Genomic DNA, 11,243 nt, shown 5'->3' with positions numbered 1-11,243 from the left:
CTTTATATTTTCTGTGATCTTACCTTTACTTTTCAATTTAATGGGATGTATTTTTATCAGGTTCCAAATATCCAGTGGAAAATAAAGTAGGTAGTGAATGAACAAATGAGCTATAACTCATCTGGGCCTCAGTTATTTCTTACTCTTCTTGGGTAAAGGCAAAGGCAGAGATCTCTAAGTCAGAGCTGGGGGAGGTTAGGGGATAGGAGGTTGGACTGGAGGAAGAGAAAATATAAATAGAGATATAAGAGCCTCATATCTCCCAGAAGCCTGAAAACGCCCACCCATAAGCCAGTAAGAAGTCACAAGCTGAAGCCAGGGAGGCCCATGTACTTATTATAGTCCCAACCTATGTATTGGTGACTGACATGATTGTGTAGAGCTAGGATTGGCAAACTTTTTCTGTAACGGGCCAGATAGTAAATTCTTTAGAATTTTCAGGCCATACGGTCTCTTTGGCAACTACTCAACTCTGCCATTGTAGCGATGACAAATTGAAATTATAATGGAGTAATCACAGTTCAGACATACAAAAAATGGAGTCGGGCAGCTGTTGGGGATCTTGTCTCAGACACATCCCTGCACCACTGAGAACTTGAATTTTCTCTAAACTGTATCAAACTCAAGGACACCAGCGGACCTTTTCAAAACAATATCTGCTAGCAGCTGCTAGTTGCAACCTTGTAGTTTCAAAGTCCCCCCTTGGCATCTATGTAATCATTTTGAACCCCAGCCAATGCTTGCTTAACAAGCACACTCACTTCTTACCAGCTGCAATCCTAATTCTTGACAATTTATGTAACCTTGTGGTGTTTTTTTGCCTTTATAAAATTCCCCCATTTTGTAGTCCTGCAGAACACAATTCAAGTGCTTCTTGGGTCTGTGTCTCCTGGACTAGTCCTAACAAACCCCAAATAAATGCCTCTTTATTTCAACCACGCCTCCGTTCTTGGAATTCTTGGTTAACACAGCATGAAAGCAGCCACAGACAATAAGTTGTCGACAGAAATAATCAATAAACAATCTATGATAGGAATAGGAATAGAAAAGAACTGAGCCAAACTGAGGACTATAGCCCAGAAGACAGCCTCTTAGATAACTCTGAGGAACTGCTCCGGAGAAGCTTGTTTTTCAGCCGAGTTTTGTATCTTGTCAGAACAAAGAACAGCAAACAGGTCAGGGATACATTCCTACAAAGTTAAAAAAAGAAACAGATCAGAACGTGCAGAGCAAGTCAGTATGGCCTTAGCGCCGGGGGAGGGATTCTTATCATTGAAGGAGTACCAGCATTGGCATCCCAGGAAGGGAGGCATTTAATCTTTATCTTTAACGTGGATATTCTTTACTTCTAGTCAATGCGCCCTTTTCTTTAATAATTAAAGTAGATGTACAGTGTAAGTTTGATAAGCCACAAACAGGCTGTTTTGTTTTAGTAAGCATAAAATTCAGGTTAACTCATGTATAAGCCAGAATGACTTCCCCATACCTCAATGTGTGAAAATTTCTTTCATCAAAGTAAATGAATGAGTGTGGCTATGTTTAAAACTTTACTACTGGACACTAAAATTTGAATTTCATATAATTTTCACACGTCACAAAGTATTCTTCTTTTTACTTTTTTTCAAGCCTTTAAAAATTGTAAATAGTATTCTTAGCTTGCAGGCAGTAGGAAAACAAGGGTCAGCAAACTGGGGGCCACAGTGTGCTGACCTCGATGTAAAACTTCGATGAGGAAGTTTGTTATTGGGAGTAGGTGTACAGTTGTCACTTAACACTTGCTTTACAATACAAGCCTCCCTTAGATCAATAAATTACAGTCCTAGAAATTTGTCACAAGAAAATAAACATGGTAGCACACAAAATTTTGAAAGCAAAGACTGTTAACTTATCCTGGATTATAACAATGAAAAGAACTGGACACATCCAAACATCGAGGAACAGAAGACTGCCTCAAAAATCTGAGGCCATCCAAAAGACAGAATGCTATGCAGCCATGTCAACAATTATTGCGTGGTCTGAAACGAGAGAAAGCAAATGCTATCAAATATTAACATTTGGTGAATCTAAGTGAAGGCTATATGGGTGTTCAGTGCCCACTTTTCTGTAGGTTTGAAATGTAAAAAATAAAGTTGGAAACCTTTTTAAAAAGAAAAAAAATGGTTTTTGTGGAATGTAAGTTAATAGACTTGCACAAACCCATCTCCAGCTCATCAGAACTCTGTGCTCTCCATGTTAAATAAAGATAATAAATGTAACACCTTTTTTTCACAAGAAAATGGTATAGATTAACTCGATAATATTTGTCTAACTACCTAGTGTCTGTTTTGATCAAACTAAATGTAATTGTAACCATATGTAACATGAGAAGATTTACCAAAAAAATTTTTTAACTCACAATATTTCCTTTGCAATCATCTTGTTCTAAGGGCAAAGAAAAGCTTGACTTGCTCAGGTTTTGAGTATTTGAAACAAAGCTTGCTTAAAAGACACGTAAACCCGCAAATTATCTGGGGAGACTTCCCTGATAGGGGTGAGTGCTCTAGGCCCTGCAGGTGGGAATATCATTTGGGGGATCCAGCATCCAGGTTCTCCTCCAGGCTCAGGCCTGGACTTACTGGGTTAGATGCTATTATTTGAAAATTTAACATGGGAAATAAATCCATTCGGTAGTTTGAGCGCTTAGAAATAAACTAATAAAAAGCTTACACATTTAGATAAAAACATAGGAACTATTTCAGCTACAAGATAACCTATCTTGGGCAGAGGACTTCAGCGACCCTCCAATTGACGCCCCTATTAAATGACGTGATTAGACATAGTGCATTGTCAATCTCTGCTTGAACCCCAGTTAGATTGTGGGCCACAGAGCTGGAGTCATCAAAGGTGCATTTTAGAAAAACTGTCTCCTTTTAAAAACGTTTTTTTAATGCTCACATTCATTTCCATTATCGGGAGTCAAACCCAAACTTCCCGTGTGAAAAATCAAAATCCAGGGCGATACAAGGATGTACTTTCCTTTTTACAGACCAGATTCATGATCGATTCTAGCCCGTCTGATTCTGAAGCTCGGACTTATTTATTTATTTGTTTGTTTATTTATTTGTTTTTTTATTTATTTATTTTCAACATCTTTATTGGAGTATAATTGCTTTACAATGGTGTGTTAGTTTCTGCTGTATAACAAAGTGAGTCAGCTATAGGTATACATATATCCCCAGATCTCCTCTTGCGTCTGTCTCCCTCCCCCCCATCCCACCCTTCTAGGTGGTCACAAAGCACCGAGCTGATCTCCCTGTGAAGCTCTTACTTTTAAATACTAAACGCTTTACTCTCTCTACTTCCACCTGTGCGTCCCGCCTCCTCTGGAACCCGCCAAATCCTATTAAACCCCACCCCCACCAACCACGCGCAGTCCTCATAGGCTCCGCATTTAGTCCCGGTTCCCACGCTCTGCAGCCTTCCTTAATCTCATCGGATTTTGTAAAGGCCCGCCCTTCTCTTCTCTCAGGCGTTTTCTTCCGTTCAGGACCACCCCACGCCACCTGGTTATTTGGTTGGCCAGCGCCCTCGTTGTACGTCATTTACCCGCGCCACCCGGAAGCTAAGGTTCTTACCAACCCTTCTTTTTGCCGGCGGCTCTCAGGTAACGGCCGCGTTTGGGTGTCCCTGTGTGACCGGGTCCCAGAGTTGGGAGGGGCAGAAGGCTGAACCCCCAGCTTGAGCCGGAAGACCCCACTCCTAACGTTGAGAGGGTGCAGATGTACTGTGCTTGAGGGCAAACTGAGTGGTTATCATGGTCTTCCCCCTCCGCATTCCTCAGGAGCCCATCATGGCGACGCCCCCTAAACGGCGGGCGGTGGAGGCCACCGCGGAGAAGGTGCTGCGCTACGAGGCTTTCATCTCTGACGTGCTGCAGCGGGACCTGAGGTGAGTGACAGAATAGGGGGCGGGTCGCTTGGAGCGGTGCACGTGGTGAGCGGGGCGTTCGAAATCAGGGCGTAGCCTTCTGATTGGTGGGTGAGGCGTTCGGAACCCGGCCCCGCGCGCCATTCGAGGGGGTAGGAGGGGCGATATCCGGGGTGCGACGGCGGGGGGGGAGGGGGGGAGAAGACATGGCGGCCTTAATGGAGGGTGTGTCCGCGCATGCGCGGGCTCAGATGGCACTTAAGGATTACGAGCGAGTTTTCAGGTTCGAATCCTGGCTTGGCCTTTTCGCTTTCCGTGTGAACACGTTGTACCTCGCCTCGAGTTTCTGTGCCTCAGTTTTCTCATCTGGGAAATGGGGAAGTTAATGCAACCTTCCTCATGTGGTGGTTTTGAGTTTTCAACGTGTTCAGTCCTTGTAAAGGATTTAACTTGGATACTAGAGGCTCAATGAGTATGAAAAATTATTATTCCTATCATTATTAATCTGAGCAGGAAGTAGAGTTTTCAGGTCTAGGATTATGAGCATCCTAAAAGGGATGGAGGATTTTTTTCTAGGGTGAGAATGGGGTATCCTGATTGGAGGGAGGCATTGGGAGTAGAGTGTAATAATACTAATAAATAATAGCTAACACATATATAGAGCTTCTTATTTGGCAGGCACTATTCTAAATGCTTTATAGTAAACTCATTTAATCCTCCTAATGACTCTGTGAGGTAATACTCGTTATTCCTATTTTAAAGATGGGGAAATTGAGTTCCAAAAAGGTTACTCACTTGCCAAAGTCACACAGCTAGTAAAATGGAAAGCCCGGATTCACACCGAAGTAGTCTGACCCAGAGTTCAAATCTTGACTTATGCACTAAAACACCTCTTTAGGGCATGGTGACATGAGAGTCTCAGAGGGTCATGATATGCGGTATTCCAAGAGAGACAGGACTTCCTCTTGGTCACCATTTTACTCTTGTCCCATCAGAAAGGTGCTGGACCATCGCGACAAGGTATATGAGCAGCTGGCCAAATACCTTCAACTGAGAAATGTCATTGAGCGACTCCAGGTAAAGATGCCAGGGTTAGGTACCATCTTTTTGTGGGCAAAGGAGGGGGAAGAGAGGAGATACCCCAGACCAAAACCTGTCACCTAACCTAAAAATTGACCACTGATCCCTACCTCTTTCTCCCTGGCCCCACAGGAAGCTAATCACTCGGAGTTATATATGCAGGTGGATTTGGGCTGTAACTTCTTCGTTGACACAGTGGTGTGAGTGTCTACCCGCCCCTCTGAGCCCACAGGGTTCAGTTTCCCCTTTCCTTCATTCAACAAAAATTTTTTTTTGAGTATTTGCTATGTACCAGACACTGCTAGGTGTTGGAGATGTGACAGTAAATAAGATAGGACAAAATCCCTGCCCACCCAGAGCTTCAATGTGGGGAAGGCGGGGGAGAGGGGAGTAAAAAAAATCTCAAACTGTGTGATGTGCTAAACAGGGATAAGGACTTCCCCGCTTCCTCTAACCACTGTTTCCTTAGCCCAGACACTTCACGGATCTATGTGGCCCTTGGATATGGTTTTTTCCTGGAGTTGACACTGGCAGAAGCTCTCAGGTTCATTGATCGTAAGAGCAGTCTCCTCACAGAGTAAGTCCATTGCATGAGGATAGTGCCTAAAAAACACCACCATTTGCAACACCCTTCTTCCCCCTTTCCCCATGGCTACCTGGGATGACACTTAGGAACCCATCTCCCCTCCCCCTCAGGGCTAGGGCTGAGGAAAGTGGGGATGCAAAGCTTAGCCCCAGGTGTAGAACATAATAAGCACTGATATATGGTCTTTTATTGTTCACTCACACAAAAATTTATTGGGCATCTGCTGTGTGCCAGGCTCTGTGCTTGGTGGTGGGGAGGCAGCAGGGAACAAGACAGAAGGGTTCCTTGAAGGCTTACCTCCTAGAAGGACTATAACTGTTACACATCAGCACAGTTTTGACCAGATCCTGGAGGTCTCGGCCTATAAATCAGAAACAATAAAACAAATTACCTCTGACTTCACCTCCTTCTAATTTTCCTGCTCGTTCACTGTGCTCTCACCACACTAACCTTCCCAGGCTTCTTTAAACACCCTCAGAATGATCCCACCTCAGCGTGATTGCAGGGGCTCTTCTCTCTGCCTACAGCACTCTTTCCCCAGGTACCTGCATTGCTTCCTTTCTCCTTATTCAATTTAAGTCTTGCTTAAATGTCACTTCCTCAATGAGACTTTCTATAACCTAACTTTAAAATTGCAACCCCTGGCACTCCTGATTCCCCTCCCTTGTTCTACTTTTTCCTTTTTTCTCTAGCACTTATGACCTCCTAATGTTTACTGTGTAATTTACTTCTTTACAGTGTTCACTGCCTCCTCACGTTAGGATATAAGCTTTGCAAAGGGAGAGATTTTCTCTATATCCCAAGTCACTAGAATAGCACATAGCATATAGTAGGCACTCTGTTTGTTGAATGAATTTAAAAGCATATGCTGGAAATAGATTTAAGTGGGGATTGAAGCAGATCTCTGTTGGTGGTGATGGGGAGGTAATGTGGGGATAAAGGATGGGCTCCAGTTGAGTTTAAGGTTCTGTGCAGGGAACGGGAATTGGGAGTGTGGACGGGAGGTCTGAAATGTGGCTAGGGAAGACCTCCCAGAGGAAGTGACATTTGAGTCACTTGGTTGAGTGAACAAGCCGTAGGGCTGTCTGGGGAAGAGCATTCCTGGCAAGGCAACCAGTGTGCCTGCCATGTTAGGAGGAACTGCCGAGAATGGTGAGCATTCACTCACTCAGATGGAGTGAGTGAGGGGACGCTGAGCAAATACACTTAGATTAACAACATCTCACAAGTGTGAACCCCACGGATCTAAGATTCCTTCTAGGTTATATTTCTCTTTATTCCTACATTCATTTCTTCCAGAGTTGCCTCCCTTAGGTTTCAGTAATTCTTCTCTTTTCAAACCTTTTCAGGATTTCAGTGTCTGTAGACCCAAATGAGCCTCAGACCCGCTGGGATTTCTAAGTCTTACTGATCAGGCCAGTTGGTGAATAATTTGGTCGAGGGACCTGGTTTCATAGGCCAATGCAGTTCTGAACTTGGTGGCCATTTAGACCAAGTCCAATTTTTTATGACAAAGCCTTCCTTGTTATGTCACAGGATTCCTGAGCCTTTCACATAGGTTTTAATTTTATGAGACTTGATGTCTTTCCCCAAAATGAGGTATTTGTCATTGCCTGCCCCCTGTCTGGTATTTTTGATTTATTGACCTGGTCTATTAGTGTGATGAGAAATGTGAATCTCTTACTACTTTATGATAATTAGTAGGACTCCGTAGTAATTGAATCTTTCTAGGAGATGAAGATTTGAGTCTGTGTAGCTCACTCTCTTCTTTAAAATACTTGGTTATTCCGGACACACTTTAAAGTAACTTTGTTTCAGGTTATTTTATTTAACCAAAATGGCCTATCAGTCCTTCCTGTTCTCAGTCTGTTTCTTTGTTTGAGGAGTGGGAGGATCAGGTCTCTGTGTACATTCTTTCTGATTACAGAGAAAGGAGTACACATCCATACCCATAAGCAGACATGATTATAGAAGAAACGAATAACCATATGACTATTAACACTGCCTTACATATTAATCAGTAGCAATAAATTTAACATATCCCTTTTGTGTTACAACTAGCATTTGGTGAACTTTATACTTTTCTCCTCCTTTTTTTTTTAAGCGTTGAAACCTTTCACAGACTAAGCTTGTATATTGAGTGCCTACTATGTGCCGCATACTGTTTTTGTTCCTGAGGATACAGCGGGAAACAAAGCAGACCAAATCTCTGCCCTTATGCAGCTTACATTCTAGTCAGGGAAGACAGACAGTAAACAAATAAGTAAAGGATGTAGTATGTCACAGGTTGACAGTGTTGCAGAGAACAACAAGGATTGGAGATTAGAAACATTGCCTCTGAGGGAGCAGTTGCAATTTTAAATAGAATGCTTGATTGGATGTGGGGTGTGAGAAAAAGAGAGGAGTCCAGGTTTTTGGCTGAGCAACTAGGAGGATGGAATTGCCATTTTATGAGATGGAGAAGATAAGGGAGGAGCAGATTTGGAGGGGAAGATCAGGAGTTCAGTCTAGGACCTGTTAAGTGTGAGGTGCTCGTTAAACACTGAAATAGATTTTCTGAAGATGTAGTTAAAACTCCCAAGGCTGGAGTTCGGGAGAGAGGGCTGGATTGAAAATATAAATTTGGGAGACAGTGATATATAAATGGGTTCATACTATTTTTTCCCAATTTGACATCCTATGTTGTTGCCTTCTACTTTTCTTAACAGTATTTCGTTTCCTTAAAACACTCCTACACTGACAGATAGCTCAGCCAATAAAATCCACATTCCTATCATGATATCAAGACCCTGCATGATCTAGCCCCTTCCTACCTCTTGGATCTTATCCTGTGCCACTTTCCTTCCACCATTCGCTTAGTTTCTAACACTGGTCTCCTGACAGCTCCTCAGAAAGCTCTCTCCTGCCTCTTGGACTTTTTGTGGAAAAGACCGTCCTACTGTTTAACTCCTACTCATTCTTCAGAAAGGCCTTCCTTGATCCTTTGTATCAATTAGGATTCTTTTGGGTGAGACTGGTCCCAGTTGGCATAGATATAAGGAATTGACTAGTTCACATAACTCAACAGTCCAGAGCCAGAGTGGTTTCAGGCAACTCCAGCTTCCCAGCTGCTTAGGCCTTGGTGTCTTCCTTAAGTCCTCTCTCTCGCACCCAGCATCCTCCTTTGGTAAATCCTGTTGACTCTACCTTCAAAATATATACCAAATACAATCATTTCTCATCACCTCAACTGCTGCCGCTGTGGTGTGAGTCTGCATCTCTCACCTGGACTATTTCAATAGCCTCCTCACTGGGCTTCCTCTTCCACGCTAGCTGTCCCTTATCCCTAGTCAGTTCTCCACACAGCAGCCAGATGGATCCTCTTAAACCCTAGTTGTTTCACATCCCTTCTCTGATCACAATCCTCCCCTGGCTCCCATCTCACTTAGGGTAAAAACCAGAGTCCTTACTATGGCCTGGCAGCTTTTACATGATCTGTCTCCCCCACTTCCCTCTGTGACCTCACCTCCTACAACCCCCTTCGCTTATTCTTCTCCACCCATGCTGGCCTCTTTGCTGTGCCTCAGACATGCCAGGTACACTCCCACCTCAGAGCCTCTGCATTTGCTGCCCCTTGTGTCTGGAACACTCATCCTCCGTGTATTCACATGATTCGCCTCTTCATTTTAAGTCTTTACTCAAATGCTTCTCAGTGAAGCCATCCCTAAGCACTCTAATTAGAAGTACAGCCCCCATGCCTGCACTCCTTATCCTCTCTTATCATTTAATTTTTTCATTGTACTTATAACCATCTGACATACTCTGTGTTTTATTCCATCACTGTCCCTCTTAATGAGAATTTGAGCTCCACGACGCCGAGATTTTTGTTTGTTGTGTTTGCTGCTATCTCCCCAGTACCTAAAACGACCCGGCATAGAGTAGGCGTTCAATAAATGTCTCTGAATCTGTGCCGTCCAGATGGCAGCCAGGCATCTCTGCATAGGAGCAGGTCAGGTAATAGGATGTCCTACCACCTGCCGTGTGGAAGTCATCCAGGATGTAGGTAGTTCCTGAAATGATGAGGAAGCATCATCCTCATGATCATAAGTGGGGCCCACTTCGCCCTTTCTTGTTTCTTTTCTCCAGGCTCAGCAACAGCCTCACCAAGGACTCCATGAATATCAAGGCCCATATCCACATGTTGCTAGAGGTGAGAGCAACTCACCCCATTCCCAGACTCTATCTCCAAATGTTTACGGTGGTGACCTGAGGAAGAGAGAGAGCCAGAGATGGGAAGTACCATCTTTCCCTCTAAACTGGAGTCAAATTGAAGCCGAGCTGGCTCGGAGGGAAGGGAGTTCTGAGCAAGCCTGGGGTGGGGCCTGGACCCAGGCTCCGTTCAGTCTTTTCTGTTCTCTTTTTCAGGGGCTTAGAGAACTACAAGGCCTGCAGAATTTCCCAGAGCCTCACCATTGACTTCTTCCTACCTCCCCTGACATTAAAGAGCCTGAATGTCTTTGAGTCATATGGCCCTTCTTTCCCCCCTTAACCCCTGCAGTTTGCGAAAGTGCCCTATTTCTAAAGCACAAAGTTACTAGGAGGCCCAGAGATCCAGTCTGTGTGGAACCTTTAAAAACCACTGAAGTCCCGCCTTCAGCCTGTCCCCTGGCAGAATGTGCCACTTGACTTTCTGCTTTGCCCTCTATACCATCGCCTTGACAACCTGGGCCCCCACCTGACCCTTCCATTTCTTTTCCTGTACAATAGTCTTTGAATTACCTTAGAGAATGGGCCGATTCAGGGTGGAGGTTTGCTCCCCAAGGCAGCCTTTCACTCCTGGCCCTAGGGTTTACCCTTCTCCCACACCCCAATCGTTTCTCAGGTACCTTAAATTACACCCACGCCCGTCTAGGCCCAACCTTGGCCTTGCCCCAGCTTCTAATTATCAATAGTTCCAGCTACCAGCAATGGGCCTAGGGCTGATCCCGCCCTCCCTGGTCCAGCCCCTATTCTAGGTTGAGGCAAGCTTCCGCCAATCGATGCAGAGCCTGGTTCCACCGGTTTATTACTAGCTGCAGCTCGACTCGCCCTCGTAGGCATTTAGTTTCCGCCACTCAACACTCCTTCGCTTGTCTGGCAGCTGCTCGGTTCTAAATTCGTCTTTTCTAGCCAATCACTACAGAGTTACCCTGCCCGCCTACGCAGAACCCTTGCCAGACCTCCTCCCTGCGGGCTGCTACGCCTGTGTACTTCTATACAAGTCCCGCTTCCGCTGAGCTGCGTAGAGTTTGGCACCGCCCCGTTAGGGGTTCTGGCAGCTAAGAGTCCCTCGGCCGCCAATCAGCAGAAAGCAGGGCCTAACCACCCCTATCCTCGGACGCTGGCTGTCTTCCATCAATCCCATATAGGCCAATCAGTGCGAGGCAGGCGTCCCCCGAACCTTGCTGTCGCCCATGACCTAGCCATCTGTCTTGAACCAATCAGCGTGGAGCACTGGAGGGGCCGAGCACGCCCCCTCGGAACCCAGGTGACCATCTGCGTTCTACCAGTTCCCCTCGGGCCAATCACAACATAGCTCTGTGGAGCAAGGCCCGCCTCCCCAGCCCTGGAAGCCGCGCCGTCGATCCACGGTGCTTTGGCCAATCAGCGAGCAGCGGAACGTTCGGCTCCTCCTTCATGGGCCCACGTGAGC

General features: G+C 45.2%; 1 protein-coding gene and 1 long non-coding RNA gene across 5 annotated transcripts; one reads left to right on the top strand and one right to left on the bottom strand.

The window, feature by feature from the left end:
* Positions 1 to 3,515: 3,515 nt before the first annotated feature.
* On the top strand, positions 3,516 to 10,072 carry UXT (ubiquitously expressed prefoldin like chaperone; the record flags this gene model as incomplete). Of its 4 annotated transcripts, none has more annotated exons than XM_082446687.1 (6): positions 3,516 to 3,643; positions 3,821 to 3,927; positions 4,902 to 4,983; positions 5,119 to 5,186; positions 9,698 to 9,761; positions 9,977 to 10,072. In XM_082446687.1, the coding sequence occupies exons 2-6, from the start codon at positions 3,830 to 3,832 to the stop codon at positions 10,025 to 10,027; spliced, it is 363 nt and encodes a 120-aa protein (XP_082302813.1). In that variant the 5' UTR covers positions 3,516 to 3,643; positions 3,821 to 3,829. The 4 variants fall into 4 exon arrangements, with proteins under 4 accessions (XP_082302813.1, XP_082302812.1, XP_082302814.1 ...); XM_082446686.1 differs by adding an exon at positions 5,456 to 5,563 and having other exon boundaries at positions 3,520 to 3,643; positions 9,698 to 10,072; XM_082446685.1 differs by lacking the exon at positions 3,516 to 3,643 and adding an exon at positions 5,456 to 5,563 and having other exon boundaries at positions 3,779 to 3,927.
* Positions 5,738 to 11,211, bottom strand: LOC309652652. Its single transcript, XR_014258852.1, has 2 exons — positions 10,331 to 11,211; positions 5,738 to 9,621 (listed from the first exon to the last, which is right to left on the bottom strand). It is a non-coding gene; the product is annotated as an uncharacterized lncRNA (long non-coding RNA).
* Between the last annotated feature and the right edge of the window lie 32 nt (positions 11,212 to 11,243).

Source organism: Balaenoptera physalus, assembly GCF_965194825.1.
Source record: "Balaenoptera physalus genome assembly, chromosome: X".
Taxonomy (NCBI): Eukaryota; Metazoa; Chordata; class Mammalia; order Artiodactyla; family Balaenopteridae; genus Balaenoptera; species Balaenoptera physalus.
The sequence above is the reverse complement of the archived record's forward strand: the minus strand, read 5'-3'. Positions and strand labels throughout refer to the sequence as shown.